The 21,246-nt window shown below is 40.2% G+C and overlaps 2 protein-coding genes across 4 annotated transcripts in view; both read right to left on the bottom strand.

The window, feature by feature from the left end:
• LOC132958292 (pyruvate carboxylase, mitochondrial-like) overlaps positions 1-19,614 on the bottom strand; it is a 275,195-nt gene extending 255,581 nt beyond the window's left edge. Inside the window, exons 1-5 of one of the 3 annotated variants that reach the window (XM_061031022.1) lie at positions 19,157-19,614; positions 6,274-6,410; positions 3,887-3,980; positions 2,459-2,549; positions 161-326 (exon numbers count right to left, since the gene is read on the bottom strand). In XM_061031022.1, coding sequence (XP_060887005.1) covers positions 161-326; positions 2,459-2,549; positions 3,887-3,980; positions 6,274-6,410; positions 19,157-19,158 — 490 coding nt within the window. In that variant the 5' untranslated portion in view covers positions 19,159-19,614. Of the gene's footprint in view, positions 1-160; positions 327-2,458; positions 2,550-3,886; positions 3,981-6,273; positions 6,411-7,835; positions 7,918-18,916; positions 18,996-19,156 lie in introns of those variants that run through there. The other 2 variants (XM_061031024.1, XM_061031023.1) reach the window with 2 other exon arrangements.
• The window catches only part of si:dkey-19b23.10 (uncharacterized), a 54,313-nt gene that overhangs the window by 9,396 nt on the left and 23,671 nt on the right, over positions 1-21,246 (bottom strand). The window lies entirely within an intron of this gene.

Below are 21,246 nucleotides of genomic sequence, written 5' to 3' on the forward strand. Positions count from 1 at the left end.
ATGAATAAAATCAGAGAAAACTTGATTGTACTAAATTGTTAAGAATAAAAAGAAAGAAACCATATTATAGGACGTGTTGAAATGTTGGCGTCAGCCTTCTTGGCGTCAACATTTTCTCACATTCTTCATCTCCCATTGTGTGTTCAACTCTATCCCATACCTGCAGTGATGGCCAGGGCACGAGCCTCCACCTTGTCCCCCATCTTGCGGACAGTTTCCGGGGTTGGTCCAATAAACATGACTCCGGCGTCCGCGCAGGCTTGTGCGAAGTCGGCGCGCTCGGAGAGGAAACCGTAGCCTGGATGGATAGCATCCACGTTATTGTCCTGAGAAGCGAGGGAGAAGAAAGATTCATTATATTTCTGTGTACCAGTTCACCCATGTAATCAAGTTTTTTTTTTGGTTTTTTTGTTTCTGCGAGTAGAACCCAGAGAAAGGAAATGAAGCCCAACTATGTAGCAGGAGTTCTTTTAAATACGGATCAACCGCTGGGCCCCAGTTAACACTTGGCTGACTGTCGGGGAGGGACATAAAGAGTCGTCACAAACTCTCACCTGCATGTTTAAACACACACACACACCACAGTCTAAAATGTTGTGTGGCTCACTTTCAGCAAATGGACAGTGAGCAGCATATTTTATCCTCATTCTATCTTAGTTACTGTGGCTTTAATCATTATCATCTACTAGATGGACACCAGTAGGAGGCTGAGTGAGCAGACAGGCATGCATAATTTGAGGGTCAGGAGGGTGTTCTGACAACACACACACACACACACACACACACACACACAGACAGACAGATGCAGGCAGGGTAGCAGACAGATACAGTAGCTGCCGAGCTTGACAGATAGAGCCATCTCTGGATCAGTATGTGCCATCTGCTCTTGGATACGAGGCAGACCATAATTATGGGCTGTCCCGTTGTTAAGGGAGCTGTTACTGGCAGGCCACGGGAGGCATGAAGCCACACACACACACACGAAGTGCAGCGAGTGTGTGCACACAGGCAGGTACACCCACTCACACACGCATGCATGAACGCAAGAAGACAGGGGCCAGTGCAGAATGATTCACACAGGGGTCAACACATTCAGACAAACAATATCACACACTGGGGCGTTCATAGTTGTAAGCTTACACACACTTTCAGACTCAAAGTAGTATGAAAGACAGACACAGAAGGTACTGGGACAGAGACGGCTGGTTATTTTAGTCACAAAGTAACAGAGTGGCACACAGTGTGAAGAGGAGGTTTGAAAGTGTGTATGAATGAGAGGAGAAAAGGACACACACACACACACACACAAACACTTGCTGTAGCATGCATGGGGTGGCTGAGCTCCCAGACAGGCAGACGGATTTTGAGAAATGAGTTGCATGGCGGATGCTCTCAGACTTGGCTGGCTGACCACATGCCCACGCAGAAAATCATGAGACCGTGAGAGATTGATCAGAAAAATGATAATGAACAACTGGCGGCGCATCCTGGAGGGATGGAAGGGAAGGGAGGATGGAAGGGAAAGGAGGTGACAAGGAACAGGTCTGATATCACACAGTGATGAGTGGCAGAGGGGAGCGAGAGAGAGAAAGAGAGCAAGAGAGAGAGAGCGAGTGAGTGACAGGAAAAAGGAGGAAACGGAAACAAGCAAGAGGAGGAGGAAGAGACGAGCCACCATCTAAAATAAAAAGGAAAAAAGAATGGCGGGGGGGGGGGGGGGGTGGTGTTCGATAGAAGAAGGCAAGTAGTTTCATTTTTTCTTCCCTATAGCCACACTAAATGTAAACGTAGAAGAGAAAGAAAAAAGAGTTGGCTCTTCATCATTTGTCAGCCTAATTATGTGCTTCTGATAGCCATTAGGTTTTGCTCTATTACCATAAAAAAGGGACAACTTCTGGCAGTAGCCAAGCCTTTGAAGCTCAGTATTATATAAAGCACCAAAGAATAATTCAACTATATGAAGCTCAGTTGAAAAAAAAAAAAAAAAAGACTTAAAGAAGGGGAACACAGTTGAATCCAATTCTCAATTCTGTATTTTGTTTTTGCATTCTGTAAAGTTAAACATTTGTGGTCCAACATGGTGAAAAAGTGAGCTTTAGAGGGGTAAACTTTCCCCAAGAATAATTCTAGACTGAGCCAGGCTTGCAGTTTCCTTTCTTATCCAAGGCTTTAAATTTCTCCTCCCAAGTTTGGATATCCAACAGATATTTGCCATCTTCAAGCCCATGCTGCGAAAACCCTAATGACATCACTAGGGACTTTAGAAAGCGCCTCCAGAGCTTCTTAAGTCATTAAGCATTAAAACTACTTTCACAGGCTGAGTACTGTAGTATTAACCATGAAGAGTATATTCATCTGTAAGTCTAAAATCTCTGAATTCTTCGAACAGAAATGACATTTTCCTTGGAGGTAAAGACCTTAACTCTATTTTTCCTGTCTAGGGAGAAATGCTCTTTACCTTTGCTACTTTGATGATGTCAGGAATGTGCAGGTATGCTGCGACAGGTAGAAGGCCTTTTCCAATCAGGTAGGCCTCATCTGCCTTCTGCCTGTCAAGACAAAAACAAATCATTTAATATCAGAAGGAAGAAGCAACAAAAGTAAACAAAAATACAATAATGGGCACCAGATCTCAAGCACTTTGAGAGCACTTTGTGGCAGTGTATGCAACTTAAGTTGGTCTGTGAGAGGGATCTCTCCGATTGGCTGCTCGGAGGTTTCATTTATCTCCAGCTCTCGACACAGGTTCAGGACAGCCCATTGAGCATGCCGCTGTAGTATCCATGCTTTCACCCATTAGTGCGGTTTCTCCTTATTTTGTCATCTCCGTCTCTTCCTTTCTTTTGCCACTAAACACCAAGGGCTGAAAACGGCAGTGGCATTTTCTTCTTATCATACATTATTCTCGATTAGTAAGCTACCTATAATATGAGTGGTGCATGACAGCTGTGTGAAAATGTTCTTCTCGTATCATAACTACGAGCTACCGCCGCCCCTCACGCGTGCGCAGAACGTATGTGGTGGTTGGCCGTGGGCTGTAGTCTTCGTTGTGTTTTTAGGGTTCTAGTAGGGCTGGGCGATATGGACCAAAACTCATATCTCGATATATTTTAGCTGAATGGCGATACTCCACATGTATTTTATTAACAGTGAAAACACATGGAAATTAAATAAACTACCTGTTTGTGAATTTAAAAAGTAATATTATAAAATAAAAATGTTCCTTAAATACAATAAAAGAGAGAGAGAGAGAGAGAGGAGGAGCAGGGTAAAGAGGGACAGACAGTCAGTCATCATCAGTGAGATCAGAAAAAGGCGACCTGGCACCTCTATAATGTTATTTTAACGCAACATAAACTATATTAACGATATTGTCTTACCCTATGTCTTGTTTGAAAATATATCGATACATCTTAAAAACGCGATATACTGCGCAGCCCTAGGTTCAAGTGCAACTTTTTGGTTCTTTGCCGTCTGCTTGGTGTGCCAGGGCCCTAAGGACAGGCAGAACCAGGAAGCAGCGAGGTCATACAGAAAGATTCAGGCCTCGGTGAAAAGACATTTACAAAAATAAGGCAGAAGGAAAAGAAAAGGCTCAGTGAGGCAGATTAAGCTGCCTGGGATTACCTGAATGTTCCTGTTGTCAATACAAATACATTTATGTCCCTACTTAATACCAGCTGCAAAACAAACAGCCGGCCCAAAGTGCTGGAGGGAAGAAAAATGCTCCCAAGCTTCCTGTAATTGCTATTCAGTCTGATCAAGTGTTACCATTTCACGGTCAATGTCCAGCAGTGGCAGCCCAGCACTTGACCCAAGACATGTGTGTGTGATAACCCGCAGTTAGAATGCATGGATCCATGAAGCTTTAACATAGCATTAGTACCTGTGCATTTGTCCAGTGTCCTGCTCAGAGTACACGGCCACAGTTCGAATCCCCAGTTCTGTGCAGGCTCTGAACACACGGATAGCGATCTCACCTGGAAGAAAACATGAATGATATGTGTGAGGAAAGGTCCGTATAGGAGAAAATCATTTCACTCTTTATCTGCCAGTGCTTCATTTTGCGTACTCGTTCCTTTTGCTTCACAAGTTCTGAAATATTGCTCTTCCTCCCTTTCATGTTTAGTCTCTGTATTATTTACATTTTGTTATATTTTATATCCTTGGTTGAGCAGATTTTTTTTTGTGGCAGGAGGTAGTAGTGTTCTATTTTTCATGAGCACACATTTAACATGATTTTATCAACATCCCGTAGCAATGGCCTAATTTTGCGTCGACTGCCTCCGCCGAGAGAATAAAATAAACTTTAATTTTTTATGCCACGCACGAGATGAAAACAAGATAAATCTTTTAGGCTTAGATCATCAAACTGTTGAAAAACATCCACTGACACTGCAACAAGTCTACTGTTTTCTCCCAAGTTTGAGAATATCGTGTAAACTCCAGACAACCAAAACACTGCTCGCCTTTAATCTTGCTGTCACTAGAGCCAAATACTTGTTTTTCAAGCAACACACATTTCGGGGGAGAGAAAAGCATTTCCACTGAAAACTAGCAAGATGTGCTGTACTTGCTGGAAGAGGAGACGGTGTTTAAACATTTTAGGATAGTTACAAATTGAAATATCAAGCAAGCAAGAAATGGAATTAGAGAGGACAACAGCAGGGGAAATGGGGGAAATAATATGAAAGAAAGGACAGAGATGAGAGGGCAAGAAGGCATAAAAGGCCAGACAGGTGAAATGTTATGCATTTAAGGTCAGAAACCTTTAGAATAATAGGTCAGAAAACAGAGGACGTTCGGAAAAGAGCAATGCAAAAAAAGGACATATGACAGAGGACATAGAGTTTTAGACAGAGCTAGCACAAGAGATTCAGTTTGGCAGGTTTAACAACATGACAAATAGAGGGAAAAGAGACATGAAAACCAGTGGAGGGGGAAAACCAGAAAAGAGGAAAGAATGAAAAAAAGGAGAGCAAAAAAAAAAAAGGAACACTGTCACATGGGGCAAAAACAAAGATAAACAAGTGGCTCAGAGGAAAATCAAATCTGACAAGTGCCGGAAAAGACAGGGGAGGCAAAGGGAGGGAGGAGAGGAGAACAGAAGGGAAAGAAAAGGAAAGGCGAATATTAGTGATAGAGCAGAAACGCATCGGCAGGGAGGAGATGTGCTTGGTTGAGTGGAATCTGGGCTGATACGATATGATGGTCCAGACTCTCTCCTTTTCACATACACACACACACAATGAAGCCGAGCAGGGTCCAGCGCGCTCCTGTGTGATGAACGTGATCTAATGTGGTGTTGAGATCACGTCACGCCGATGTGGAGGAAGGAGATTGACGGAAAGTCCTGCTCTGTGTGTGTGTGTGTGTCAGTGAACACAATCTATTTGAATCAATTTGATGGATTAAGGCGGTTAAATAAAGCCTCTATGGAAGGCTAGCCATGAATGTATGCATGCATGTGTGCAGACTTCTTATTTGCAGCAGAAGGCATGCACAGGTCCAGCATTAGGTTGCATTTTAAACCTCAACAATCAACCTGAAACTATGAAACACCGAGTCAAATGAAGCAATGTAGCACTTGGAATAAATGGAATCAAAATAATGGGTGGCCCAAAAAGCAATTAGGATAATATGCATGAATACATTTATTTGTCACTCACATCCTGTGCGTCAGCTGACAGAGTGCTCTAATTGCACATTGACTGCCTCTCTGGACAGCATTAGCATTAACAGGAGGGGATTCGAAGTATTGTGTTTATGCCGCAGTAAAAACCATACCAGTGAATGCTTGTTGTTCAGGAAAATATGTGCTTCTCTGTAATTATATACCCATTCATATCTCATTCTCACTCTCAATCACTCATGAGGATTTCTAGTACTGGAGCTTAGAAAGCAAAACATATACATTTGATGTTGTTGGACTTCTTTCTTTTTGGACAATAACAAATATGCAGTTGCTTCTTGTTTCAAAAGTACAGTTACATTTCAGTTTCCATGCTTTTGGATTTAAGCAAACAAAACTAGCTTGTACAATCACCCACATACAATGTGTGCTTAAATATAAAATGTGTGACAAGGCAAACTAAATGTTGGCCATTAAATATTCAGAGTCTGTTCTTTGCCTGAGGGAGATCATAAGTGTCATAACTTTTCTCTTACATTATAAATGAAACGGCATTAAACTGTATTTAATTTAATAGTGCTATCTGAATTACCTCTATTCTGTGGTGAAATAGTACTGTCGGGATGCGGATGTGTTCTCACCTCTGTTGGCCACCATGACTTTCTTGATTGGTCGATACTCGCTCTGAGGGGACGTGTGGGTGAACCGGGAGACGACACATGTCCTCCTCAGGGCCAACAGGCCGAGTCCTCCCCGGACTACAGCGTACCTCAACATCCTAAAAGCAAAAGAAAGGGAAGTGTTTAAAACACAGCATCTCGATGAATCTTAAACTTAAATCAATAAATGGAGGGAAGAGGGGACAGAGCCGAAATATCAGCAAGAGAAAGACATTGATTGTTGGGTGTTTTTTTTTCCAGATTCTTGCAAACACACACACACACACAAAAAGGTTTGAGCATTTCAGTGACATGATATCCTCCATCTTTTTTTATTTACTATTTTTTAAGGATTCTTTGCCTTCGCTTGATAGGAAAGTTGTAGAGAGACAGAAAATGTGGAGAGAGAGAGCGAGTGGGGGATGACGTGCACCAAACCGCTTCAAGACCAGGAGTTGAACCTGCAACCAGTGTGAGAAAGACTGCGGCCTCTGCACATGGGGCACCTGCTCTACCAACTGTATGCCGCCAAGATTCTCCATCTTTTAAAATTTTTTTTAAAAAATCACAATGGTTGAGAATAACTAAACAGAAAATTAGTCAAGTATGTAAACCATGTTCATAGAAGTCATCCAAAACCTACAGGAAAAGCTCCTCAAAGTGAATGTAGTGATCGTGTGCTCAGTTAAATTTATCTTGAGAAAAAGAAGCTCTAAGGAAACTGATGAGAGGATGATAATGGTTTGGAAATGATTAAACACGAGATGGGAGACCTTTTTAGATTGATTAAATCTACTCAAGCGGCAGGGCTTAATAAGTTGATGCCATGGGTTATGTTTGCCTTTCAACACTGATCATTTCTCAGAAATTTCTAATTGGTGTCGTATTAATATTTAGCAGCATTTCACGATTATTCCAAAAGCTGTATTTTTCATTACCAATGTGACACCAGTGGCCCCACTTATGAGAGTTAACATGAAAGACTGAAAAGATAAGTTGATCAAATCAAACTAACTAAAAAGATTATTCTACAAACTTCTTCCAAAAGATATTAAATGTGTATTAAAAGGAAAGTGCGAGTTTGGAAGCCACTCAGCTGCTGCTCTTCCTAGAGGCCTCCAGTCAGCTTCAGGTGTACCTCATTAAGCTCAATGACTTTGGAATGTTTTCGCTTTTTAATTAATTAAAACGGGTAGTCACCTCATTGCTTTTCTAAACCAGAAACTTCAGATTCAAACATAAAAACCTCAAAAACGTGGGGGTTTTATGAAGTGAAGAAGAAAACTAACTTATACCGGTATTTGTGTTTCATCTGCAAACCAATTTTGTCCACGAGACGGCAAATACTGAAATACTGCTCTCCCCGTCCTATAGGTTAAAGACTTCAAGCTCAACAACCACACGGTGCAAACTCATACGGGTTCTTAAATGGAGCATGCCTTTCCAATACAAAGATACACTTACCAACAATGTAATGGTAATGGCACAGGTACACAAATTAGAACATTAATCTATACATAAAGGGGTAAAAAGTCAACAACTACCTCCTTGATTAAATGGTAGGCGTAAGTGTCTCTTTCACTGGAACAAACAGCTCCACCAGTTGAGCTACCAGTTTCCCCAGTGAGCCTCAAGACTGCAGAGAGGAAAGCTTCTTCTTCTGGTCTGACTACAAGCTTACATCTCTGTTGAAGTACTTTGCTGCCCCACTGTGGTCAAACAGCATCGTTGCAGTCAATGGGGATCATAACCAGCATCCAAAGTGGCATCTTTAGGAAATCCAAGAATGCAACGCTGTGTTAAACCATACCTAACATATCTGTCTGGATATATTCACACATTGAGGTTAACTTGTTACTGATGACAACATGGGCTGGCATTTTCACAAAACACAAACTGTGTAATGGTTTCACTAGATGAAGGTGAAATAAGAAGATATCAAGGTCCTGCATTGACTTACATATAATAACCTGCAGTCTGTCTATACCCAACAGAACAATGACATAAAAGATAGCATATGAATTCAAATAACAGCACAGCTTAATTCACCTGTCACCGAGCACTGGGTCAGATACTGGGAAATATTGTCATGGACATCAAATACATTCAGAGACAAAAGTAAACTATATGCAACTAAATGACTCAAATTCGACGAACAGAAGAGTCCTGACTCAAGACGATTAGGCTCCAGATTTGTAGATCTTTTCATAGCACAAAACCCGTTTTTCCACAAACAACCTAAAGAAGGCATGGGGAAAGGATCTTTGTTTGACAGTTGACCATGAATCCCGGGAAACCATACCTTAAAAACATTTATATTTGTTCCGTAAACTCCAGACACCAACTAATTCAATTTAAAATACTTCACAGGCTTCATTATTCCTCACCAAATGGCACTCTTTTTACTGACCTGTTCAAAGAGTCAATCAGCTTTCGGCCGACTATTCTGGTCTTTCCCCCAAATTAAATAAGTTCTGTTCAGGTATTTTTTTAATTGCTTCTCTGATGTATATCACTCCCATCGTCTCCTTTCACAGCCATTTTTGTCAGAACCGACATCTACTAAATTTGTCCCACGTACAACAAAAGGACATCACAATATGGCATGGTTGTTGCAAAGAGGAACATCTTATATTTCGTATCTCTACACTTCCAGGAGATCTACCTTCTTTTGTTTTAAAATGGCATCAAGAAATGACCAATCTGTTACTTATGGAGAGGGCCCGATATAGTGTCCGTCTCAGTTCTGTAACCTTTGATGAAATGTGACAACCATTCTTGTTTTAGTTATCAAAGACAACCTAAAGTGTTATTCTACTTGTATAAGTTTATGCAAACATATGTCTACTCTTCATTTATGTACAGAAACCATGTATTAATACTGCCTTAGACCAATGAGACACACTGTGACCTATAACCGGTTGGTTTTTTCCTAACTCACAGTATAATATGGAATCCAACAAGAGCATGCTTTTGTTGTTTTGTTTTATTTGCTCTGTCCTATGTGCCTCTTTTTGCTTTTGTCTTTGTTTATCCATGAGGAGCGGTTGCTTTTTTGTAGCTGTGCTGAATAGATCTTTTTTTAAGTAACAAACTTCAAAGAATATGTGTCACCTATGCAGAAAGCAGTGTGTCCACATTCTAAGGGAACTAGATCATGAAGCAAAGTCTGTGAGAACAACTGTTCCCCGTGTCTAAGTTAATGCACAAAAATAAACTTTGAAGAATCAAATCAAGAACCAATGGAAAACGGCTTCCGCACCATCAATGGACACCTTCAGACTGTCTGTAAGGAGCCTGAAACAGTATACCGTTGCTACACAAAAGACACAGACTGTCACTCTGAAACAGATACAGTTTCACAAAGCCTGAAAGGGTAGAGATAACAAGACAAGAGAACCAGGACAAACGTAGCTGACAGACAGGAAAAACTGGTCAAATGTAATCTGTGTCCGACATTAACCTTAAACATTTCTATACCGTATGATCTTTAAGTCTCCAGATAGTAAGATACATAGATATGTTACTTGTGTTATTTCTTAGATTTAACAATAAAGTGTGTAATTCCCCTTTATTTCATGCCTTTGTAGGGGTGTGCGTAGGATTATTCACAGAAAAGCAGGCTTCATGAACACTACTTGTATAAGCAACATGTGGAGGAATTCTGCAGGGCTTCTCCTCAGGCTTTCAAATTCATGTATTTACCATGGTGTGAAAATGTGCCTGATGAACACTAGAATACATTTAAAAGAAACAAAGTAAGGTACAGGACTAGAGCATGATATAATGTTTCAGAAATTGCACATATTTGAATGTAAAAATTGAAAAGAATGCAGGGAAAGACACATTTGGTGCCGGTGACCCCTTTACCTGACGGTGCCAACTATTGAGTTGTAAATATTTAACTACTTCTTGCATTGCATTTTTTTTCCATATTGCACACCTTAGTAAATGTCGTTAAGATTATTCCACACAGGGAACACAGAAGAGGCGTCTGCTCAAATAATAATTAGTATATGCAAAGAAATATAAGAATCACGCTTCAATGTCTGTTTGCCTTATCCGGTTAGGTTTTAAATGTCTGCTTTTCGGGGTTTAAGGTTATGGTTTCTGTAAAAACAACTAAGAGAAAGGGGGAGATCACACCAGAACAGCTACTGCCTGTTACCTGATATTATTTGTCTCATGAACATGCTATACTTTTGAGATTTACGACGACAATTTATTTTTTAAATACACTTTACAGGGACTCCAGTAAGAAGCCATGGTGACTTTATTTACCGAAAGAAATGCCCTGGGAAGGGTTCTACTTGTTTTATTCATGCCTGTGACATCATTCTACAGATACAGACATTGATATTGCTAATAAGATTTAAAGTGCATGAGCTGCACTTGGCCTGCACTGCTTCAATGTCTCATGACGATGAAGAGGTTCTGCACTGCTTATGTGGGCAGTGTGAATCAGCAGTAAATGTTCCAATGGACTGAACTTATACATCACCTTTCTAGACATCAGACAGCTTAATTGCTGTATTTGCTGAAAGGCTATGACTTTTCTCACTCATAATTTCAGAAATATGCAACTTCTGTGAAACTCTGCACATTGAAATGAGAGGGAGAGCCTTCAAAATCACAACTTTTTTTTTTTTAGAAAATGATCACACCTCCTTCAAGCCTCTGCAAGTCAGCCAAAAGTTCTCACAGAAACTTCATTCCACTTCTACAATATTCCACTCGGACCCTTTGGGCTTTGTCAGTATGATTCATCTTTTTCATAGTATTCAAACAGGAACCTTTCAAAGTTAATTTTTCGTTTTTCCAGCCCTTCAAAAGACCGTTACATTAGTGTGTATTTCAAGGAATGCTCAGAGAACGTGATGTCATCAAACAGGGAGGGGAAGCTCATGAACATATCTTGGTCGCCTTCTTGAAAAAAATGCAAAGTCAGGCCACAACTGTAACTCCACATACACAGAAAAGCACATCAAAACATAGGTAATCGTGTTCTGCTTGTGTTAAAACAGCGATATAATGTACATTTTGGCCAGTAGATTGGTCACAGAAAGCTGCTCCCTTTACTCCAGTGTTATTTTTTTGGCAGAGATTTCGGGAGGACATCAGAAGAGAGGACTTTTCTACACCGCTGCCTTGGCCACAATCCTGACTTCAAACATGACTGCTTTATCAAAGCCCCGTGGTGCTTAGGGTGTGGACCGTTCGATGATAGCAGTCACAGGCTTGGTACACTGACTGATGTTTGAGACAGTGATCTGACTAATCCCACTGAAATCAGCAAGTTACCCAGTACTTAAACAGCAGTTACCTTCACCACAGCCGATCCAGAGGAGCTAACCAGGCCAGACATGATCACACTTAACAGCATTATACAAGGTTTGTCATCTTTCCTCCTCATCCCCTTCAACTCAGTCTTCATTACGTTGATCATTCATCCTTCAGCTGCTTGCACATTAAACACAGGAGTTCAGCCTCAGCTCTTCAAGATGCAGCATTAGCAATTCAGCACAAGTTTTTCCACAGTCCAGTCAATCTTTCATACATCACTCATACTATGCACCTGTCTCAGACGCAGCATTAGGAGTATACCACAAGTGTCTTCAGTACCTTTAATTGCCATACTATGCACCTGTCTCAGACACAGCATTAGCAGCTTATCAGCATGCAGCATTCACAGCACTATTTCTCCAGGAACTGCATTTTCTAATTACTGTTAGTTGTATTGTTATCTTTAGTCCAGCAGTTTTAATTTCATTATTACAAATTAGTCCTTGAGACAAAGTTACGCTATACTCAGATTAGGTAAAAGTATTGAATAGTAGTTAGATCTAGGGAGACAAAAGCTTTTAAACAAGAAAAAATATGTTTCTCAATCTGCAGCTTTGTCCATCTGTTGTTATTGTCACAGTCATCTTCTGCCTTCAAAAATGTTTTTTTTTAAATGACTATTTTACAGTTCTGCAATGTAACTCACTCAACCCTGTCTTCCTTTCTTTACGTCCCTCTATAAAGATCAAGCAAACATCAGAACACACTACAGCGAGTAGCTGGTACTGTGTCGCATTGCTGAAATGAGGAAATCAAGGCTACATTGTAGTATGAAAGGAATGTGAAATGGTTGGGACACTCGGTGCTTGAGGATAATTTTGGTTTCGGGCCTCAATGTCACATTGCATATCTACTTTTCTCTCTGGTGAATTCTACACAGAAAAAACTGATTTGTATTTTACGTCCTTGCCTTATAGTTTTCCAAAAGAAAAGAAGCTTTTGACTACACTTTCTACCCACTTGAATTTTTTTTTAAACTTACTAGAAAGCAATACATGTTTAGTCTTACTGTCTACTGGTAATGACTGGAGGAATTTGGAATTAAGAACACAATGTATAAATGGTACATGAAGTGAAGATACATCAGGAGTGACAAGGCATATCCTCTCAGCATTCATTTATAGACTGTATACTAGCTAAATAATTACATTGAGAAACAAGAAGCAGGCATGTTATCCATGAGGCAAACAACTCACACAACTATGGTTGTTGACTTTCTCTGCAGTGTGGAGAGCAGGATGATGCAACATACCGCATGATGCATGATGTTTGAGTTATTCAGGTTTAGTCATTAGGACCAGAAATTTAAAAAAAAGGTTAAAATATGTTGTGGTTTCTTCACAAAAACAAACATTAGAAATCTCTCTCCATCGATAATCAACAGTCAAAACTGTTCAGTCCTTATGCTCTGAGATGATTCTGGTAAAGTCACACAACACACCAGTATCACGTGTGGAACTGCACATCATCAGTTTGCTTCAAAATCAATTACTACTCCGAGTGAAAATGCAATAAACTTCATGTTGCAAAACTCTATTGGCACAACAGTCAACAAGGAATGCATTGTTAATTACTGCTACCAATATCGACTTTAATGTCTGCACAGTAACAACAAGCCCAACTACAGCATCAGGTAATGTACAATCAATATCTTTCAATCATCACGGGCTCTCTGATTGGCTGTTTTCAGTTTAACCTTTTACATTTGAAATGATGAACAGAGCCAGTCATGTCAACTAATAACTCGTATAATCTAAGTAACTTTGATCAAACATAATGTCGTACAAATCTGGGTCAGTCATAGGTTGGAAATAAAACACACTATTTGACTGTTTTCTTCACAGGCAAAGCATGTTGAACTTGTCCAATATGGTTTTACTGCAACAACTCCTCCCAACCTCAACGCTAACATTAACATCAACCACAAAGAGGAACACTGAATTAAATTACAGTTTGAGAGCCAAAAAGACTCTCTGCATGTTGTCTGATTGACAAACACTCTGTACGTGTTTGGTGGAAGGCAGACAGTGGAACAAACAACATAAAGCACAAGTACTGTCACAGCCAAGTTTATCAATAACCCAAACTATCCTCAGTCAGAGGGTATCAGTCAAATCACAGTTAAAGCATGACAAACATCAGACACTCCCCTTTAAAAAGGGTCGAAAGTTAAAGCCTACTGGTCACAATCTCTGCGCGTTGGGCTGCTTAAAAGAACAAAAGCCGATTTCTGGTTCATACATTAACTTCTCCCAGATCAAAGTTCTGTTCTGTTTTTGACGTACACAGCCAGAGACGGTGACACACAAACACACAAAACTAGCATTAACTTTGCTCTAATAACATGCAGACCATGAGGCACATGCACACACATGGCTATCTGCCTGCACTTGGGCAATAACCTACAAAAAAAAAAAAAACTTCCTTTTCATCCTTTGAAGCCAATACCAAACTAATCAGTGGTCTCTAAACGGGCAAAGGCACTGATATCCTGTATGGGATTTCACCATAAAAGATAAGAAGACTGACACTCACCAAGGGGACTATTGATTCCTTTGTGACCTTTAAAAAAAACACATGCTTCCCAAAGAATAGGACTGAATAGGATAATATGGTTCAAAACATAAAACAGCCCTTGAAACATTTGTATTTGAGTTTTGACAACCCTTGCTGAGTTGGTCACTAAAATTAGGGCTGAGAGAGAAAATAAATCAAACAAGGGAACAATCGGCTCACATGAAAGAGACAGGGACTCCAACAGAAAACGTTGGAGTCAAAAAGGTATATCACACCGGATCCTTTTTCTCCATGCTCTACAGTATATGACGTGTATTGAAACACTTGAATGCCAAATATGGATACTTTTCTTTCTTTATTTCAAACGATTAAAAATAGATGAAAATGAATAAACGAATGGAAAAAAAATAAAAATCTGTATATATATAAAAAAAAATTTTTAAAAAAGCCAATTTCAATATAATACACATTGACTCGTTCAAAAAGGGATAGGAAGAAGCCCAGGCTTGTCAAGTCCTACCCCCATTCTTCACCATTAACAAATGCAAAATCCAATAAACTAAACGGACAATACAAAATAAATACTCCAATCGAGCTATTAAGAAAAACAGAACAAAACAAAAACAAACACAAAATGAACAGGCGCCATTAACAGCTGTGAGATTTACATTCCCCTTCCTCATTTCTGTACTTTTCAAAGATATATCTTTTGTACATTTTTTTTAAATTGCATTATATTCACACTTTGTTTAATTGTTTCGTCAAGACCGTTCTTTTGAAAAGCCACTGAAGCATTAAAAGAATGACTCTTGCTTTCTTGTGTATCAGCCACACGGTGACACTTGTGTATGAGCCCACTGGTGGGTCAGACAGGGTTAAGCTGAAGAGACACCCAGAGGCACAGAGGTCTAGTCACAACATGTTTCAACCACAGACTGCCCCACACTGGCACACATAAATCCAAGTACACTGGTTGCAAAAGAGTTCAATGTTAAAATGGAAATGATGTGAAATCCTTTAGAATCTTGCATAAACTGAAAGGTGTGATTTGTCAGTGGACATGATGAGTAAACAACCTAGAATAGAAAACAGGTGTGCATTCATCCACACTCTCTTCCTTCCTCCTTTCCACATCAGCAGTGTCCTCCTCTGCCCTACCAGCCCATTACCAGGTAACGGATGACTGTGAGTAACCTCAGCTCATACTGAATCTGAGCTGTTCGAACACGTGAAATGAGAAAGTGAAAAATAGCTTGTGTCCTACCACAACACGGCTGTCTTCAAGTTCTTGTTCAAAGAAAATCACAGAAAATGAAACAATACGCACAGCTGAATGGAAACAAAAAGGTAATTTTATGCAAAAAGGTCTAAATGCTCCCTAAGTCAGAGCAACACATTCTGCGAGCAAGAACAAGGTTACTTAGTTGCAGTATTTGTGGACAAAACAAACGGTTGTGACTGCACTTAAAACGAGGAAGTGGCAGCTTATTGGTGTGGAAAGCTAGATCATGGGTTCCGATCCCCAAGCAGTCTGGGAAAAAGTCTAAAAGGAAATCCTCAGGACCTGGAAAAGAACCCTTGGGCCTAGACATTGAACTACCTGTATAGAAGATATGAAATGAAAAGACAGAGCACATTCCCCCTGTAACTCACATTTAAACTCTAACCTGATGTTCCTCTACATAAGCAGACATAAACTGAGCTGTAGTCTATAGCAAAGTTCCAGTTGTGGGAAACTGACACTGTTTATGTCAAATCACACTGGTGAGTTTTGCTCTTGACTTTCTCTGTCCTCCTACCCAGCTGTATCAACAAAATGCTCCAGCCTCCTGCTGCTACAGTCTGCATGGTACAAGGTTTTACGTAATTCTGAGAGCATGTCAAATGTCTTTTTGCCTGTAACAGTAGCAGCTTTAAGGGAATAGATTCAAAGGAAATTGCTGTGAGGTTGAGGGGAATGTCAACTAAAAGTTAAAAAAAAAAGGTTGATTGCAGGTGCCCCATGGAACATTTGATTTGTCAGAATCACTTCACCTTTAGGTATTACAAAATGGAAACTACACATATACTGACTGACTATACTTCAAAAACTACCTGAGAAGAAGAATAACAAAGGAATAGTCTCTTGGACTTCCCTCTCAAACGGTCATTTGTAAATGAAGAATGACTGCAGGGTACTACAAGTTTATGCTCGTCACTGGTTCTCCTTTCATTGTTTACTGTTTTACCAATGGTCCCACAGATTACACTTTCGACGTTACTTAACTCTTGCAGCTGTTTCCTTCTTGGCGCCTCTGTTGGCAGGATGCAAAAGAGATTTTTGAGAAGGTACCCTTTGTATTCACTTTTCATTTCATGTGAATCCTCACAACAAGAAGGAACACTTTGAGCCGACAAGCAGGCACAGCGTTTCGGGTGGGCCTCAAGGGCCTGAAGAGGCTGATCCAATCCGGTTTATTTGGAAAGAAATCGTTGTTTGGATCAGTACACATCATGTACACATGATCAGATCGTGTCGGCGTTAGACTGTTCTACTGCGCATGTCTGCAGTTCCTCCTGCAGGATGAATGGCTCAGGAAGGGTGGTACATTTTTAATCTGACATTGCACAATATAATAATAATGCATTGAAATCAATGTTGCTGGAGTATCTAAAACTGTTTAAAAATATAGAAAATAACTCATTTGTGTTTTTTTATAGATATAGATTTAGATGTGAAAATGATTATTTTTACTTTTCTTGCAGAAATGTGATATACTCTGACCATCCCTGGACTACCTGCAGTCCCAGCCTACTTAACTAAACTGAACAACAGTTGCAAAATGCTGATGCTAGTTGAGCCCAAAGTACCATTAACAGAAAGAGTAGCATGTCGTAATGTCTGAGGTGACTTTGATCATTCAGATAGGACTACATGACGACTTTATAGCAAACTTCCTCTTCCTCTCACTGTAGCAATCACAACAGCTCTCAGTCTCTTTAGTAACTGAACACAGCAGTGAAATGGCCTTTGTAACAAAGTTGAAGAACACAATGGTTATTTTTGAGGATCAAAGTCGGAAACTTTGAGAAGACTACAAAGGCTGCATTATATACATATATACACACACTCACTCAATTTACAGTACATGAAAAATGAAGCATTTAAATATCTGCATGTTTGTCATTAAGCTATAACAGATGTGGCCTCAAGCATTTAAAAATTGTTCCTGCATTATTGCAACAAGTATAACAAAGATGAATCTGTGGCCCTTTCCGAATAGCCACAGTTCAGTATGCAGTACTTTTCAGTAGGTATTTCAGTATACTGAACCCTCGTGGTCATTCAGTAGGCATTTTTTGTGTCCACCTCGGGATACTGAACATTTCAGTATGGATACTAACTTCCGGGTTTCATGCAGAATGGATCGGATGCGTGCTTTCAGGAAATGAATTGTATTTTACCACCCACGTCACGTCCGCCTCCAAATCAAAACAAACGAGCGTGGATTAATTGAATCAATTTTTCAATCTAGAGTTAAAGTCCCGTCTGAAATCACTACTTTTAATTAACAACAGAAAATATAACAAATGTCTGCATTATTATAAAACCTTTCCCCCTCTATTTAAATCATGATTTCACTATTTAAATGTGTCTTTATTGGTTTATTTTACTTTATATTCTGTATATTACTGTCTTTCATTTGTACTTGTCTTTATGTACTGTATGTTATTTAGTTATTTAATTTGTCTTTTACTTGATTTACATTGTGATATTGTTTTTTGTTTACCTGACTCTATGTGTGCATTACTCTTCTTGAATAACGCTAAACAAAAAAAACTAAAAAACAGGTGGATGCGGCCGGTTCAGGAAACGTAAATGACGTCACTTCCATACTGAATGAATCAGATGAAGTAGGAACAAATATCCGCCTACTGAATAGTAGGTACTAACAGTATACAGCACAGATAGTATGTACCGCCTACTGCCTACTGACAGATTGAGTAGGTACTTTGTAATTCGGATACAACCAGTGACTATCAAACACACAAGGCTACTACAGTGATGAATGTTTCTGACCACTCCCCTGCATTAGGTTTTAAAGTTCTGCGTCGGACTTTGTAAGATAAATGTCCTTGGTTTGATCACGGCACAGCTCACACTGAGCCTCCTCAGCTCTGGAATGGGACTGCTGTTCTGCATGTACAGCTCTTCAAATCAAGAGTACAGGTTGCTCTGAGGATGAACACACTGCGTGCACTCAAATGAATCTGACACTACACACACACACACACGCATGCATGTACAAAGGTCAAAGGGCGGAGATCAAATTTCTGCAAAAAGTACAATCGGTGACAAAAAAATGAGGCCATTACACACAAGCACATTTGGTGTACAGCTCACATAAAATAAGCATGTTGTGCAATGTACAAGTTCCAACATGTAAACAGGCATTTCTTCCCACTTATAGAGACACAGTGGGAAATGTAGTCCCTTCTGTGTTACTTCAAATTCTTATTAATTGCAAATAAATACACCCATCCTTGAGGAGCCCCCCCACACACACACACAGTGTTTTATTGCACCCCACCATCCAATGTGTGGGTAAGAAGCACACAGTGGACTTTTGGAAACTATTGCAATGAGGAGCTTCAGTTTCCATTTGAACACTTCAGTCAATGCGAAAACTTGCACAGTTACACTATCAGACAGATGTCGACATTTAGGCAACCTACAAAAACAAGTTTTTTTCCCCCGTTGGGTTTGAGTTCTTCCTCGAGTCACTTGTGTGGCGTTGACAGCTGGACTCACTGAACTTCAGACGTCGTTTCTGTCCACGTTAGAGCACACATGCAAGGAAGGTTGTAAGCAAAATGAGGAAAGCTCGGTTTGCTTTTATGTCAAATGCACTCAATGACAGCCACATGCACACACACACACACACACACACACACACACACACACACACACACATTCAGGATGCAGACCACTCGTATGCACACCCGTTACCCCGTCAGTACTTACATGCTGGTGCTGTGTCGGTGACAGTAGATGCAGTGAATCCCTCTGTCAAGTAACCGGACACCGACTGTAAACTGTGGACTTGTCACAGTGTGTTTACGTGTGCGTCTTCTCCTTTCCTCCTAACACAGACACACACACACTGCTGCACGGATGAGAAAGGAGATAGGGGGTTTATACACACACACACACACACACACACACACACACACAGGTAGGCTGCACACAAGCACACGGAGTGACTTCGGGACGGCCGAGCGCGCACTCAAAGAGGTGACACACGCGCTGTCATACACAAACACACTCTTGCACAGTCCCTCATGTGTGAGAAAGGCGGTAGGACTCTGAGGCTAGTTGCTAACTGTGTACTATTGCTAACTGAGCTAGCAGCTGGCACCGTCCGTCTCCGTCAGGCGGATATAGGAGTCTGCTACTGCGCCTGCCTCTTACTCCCTGTTAATCTCTCTCTCTCTCCCCTTCTCTCTCACCCCTCTCCCCTCCCCTCCCCATAAGCTTTCATCCCGCTCTTTGATATGACGCAACCAGACACCCCCTTAGCTGAGCACCAATCACAGAAGAGGGCATGTCAGAGCTCAGGGAGCGGCAGGATTTAAAGTACCAGGGACTATGTAATATACGGAGGCTGGGAAGTGCAAAACAGTGTTAAACACTTTTGCAAAATGTGAGACAAATTTACATTTTGAAAAACATTTTATGAAACAAAATTACAAAACCAAAAACACTTACCAAGGACAAAACAAATTTACAAGATGTGAAACACTTTTACAATCGCTGAGACAAATTTACAAGAGGCAGACATTTTTTTTTGGGGGGGGGGGCTTTCTGTGCCTTTAATTGAGAGATAGGACAGTGGATAGAGTTGGAAACCAGGGAGAGAGATTGGGGAATGACATGCGGGAAAGGAGCCACAGGCCAGACTCGAACCTGGGCCGCCCGCTTGAGACTACAGCCTCCATACATGGGGCACCCGCCCTAGCCACTGCGCCACCAGCGCCCCAGGCAGGATACTTTTACCAGTCCCCAAACAATTTTACAAGCGACAGAATCTTGATGGAAAGGGAATGTACCGCGACAAAACAAAACAAACAAAATGACCCCCTTACTCCGGGTCACTTCCGACGTTTGGTACATTCCCATTTTGTCAAGATTCTGTCGTTTGTAAATTTGTTTTATAAGATGTAAATGTGTTTTTTTTTTCTTGGTATAAGTGTTTTGGTTTTGTAATTTTGTTTTCTAAAAATGTAAAAAGGTTTTTCAAAATGTAAATTTGTCTCACATTTGTAATTTTGCTTTCCACTTCCCAGCCACCGTACCTTTCCGTCAAGATTCTGTCGTTTGTAAATTTGTTTGGGGACTGGTAAAAGTGTTCTGCCTCTTGTAAATTTGTCTCAGCGATTGTAAAAATGTTTCACATCTTGTAAATTAGTTTTGTCCTTGGTAAGTGTTTTTGGTTTTGTAATTTTGTTTCATAAAATGTAAAAATGTTTTTCAAAATGTAAATTTGTTTCACATTTTGTGAAAGTGTTTAACACTTTGTCATTTTGCTTTGCACTTCCCAGCCACCGTAGGAAAGGGAATGTACCACGACAAAACAAAACAAACAAAATGACCCCCTCACTCCGGGTCACTTCCGACATTTGGTACGTTCCCATTTTGTCAAGATTCTGTCATTTGTAAATGTGTTTTTTTTTTCTTGGTATAAGTGTTTTTGGTTTTGTAATTTTGTTTTCTAAAAATGTAAAAAAGGTTTTTCAAAATGTAAATTTGTCTCACGTTTGTAATTTTGCTTTGCACTTCCCAGCCACCGTACTACGGAGCTCTGCGTACAAGACATAACCATAGACTGTAAGGACATAACACGAGATAAGGAAAGGAAATCATATGAGGTAATGAAGGCAAATTGCCACAATGAAACAAAACTTTAAAGCCCCATTAAGAATAATCCATATTATTATTAACAAATGACATGCCCTCAATCAATCAATAAAACTTTATTTATATAGCACCTTTCAGACAAATTCAATTGCAGTTCAAAGTGCTTAACAAGAGTGCAGAAAAGTTATTAACAAAGA

The sequence above is a fragment of the Labrus mixtus genome, chromosome 23 (assembly GCF_963584025.1).
Source record: "Labrus mixtus chromosome 23, fLabMix1.1, whole genome shotgun sequence".
Classification (NCBI taxonomy): Eukaryota; Metazoa; Chordata; class Actinopteri; order Labriformes; family Labridae; genus Labrus; species Labrus mixtus.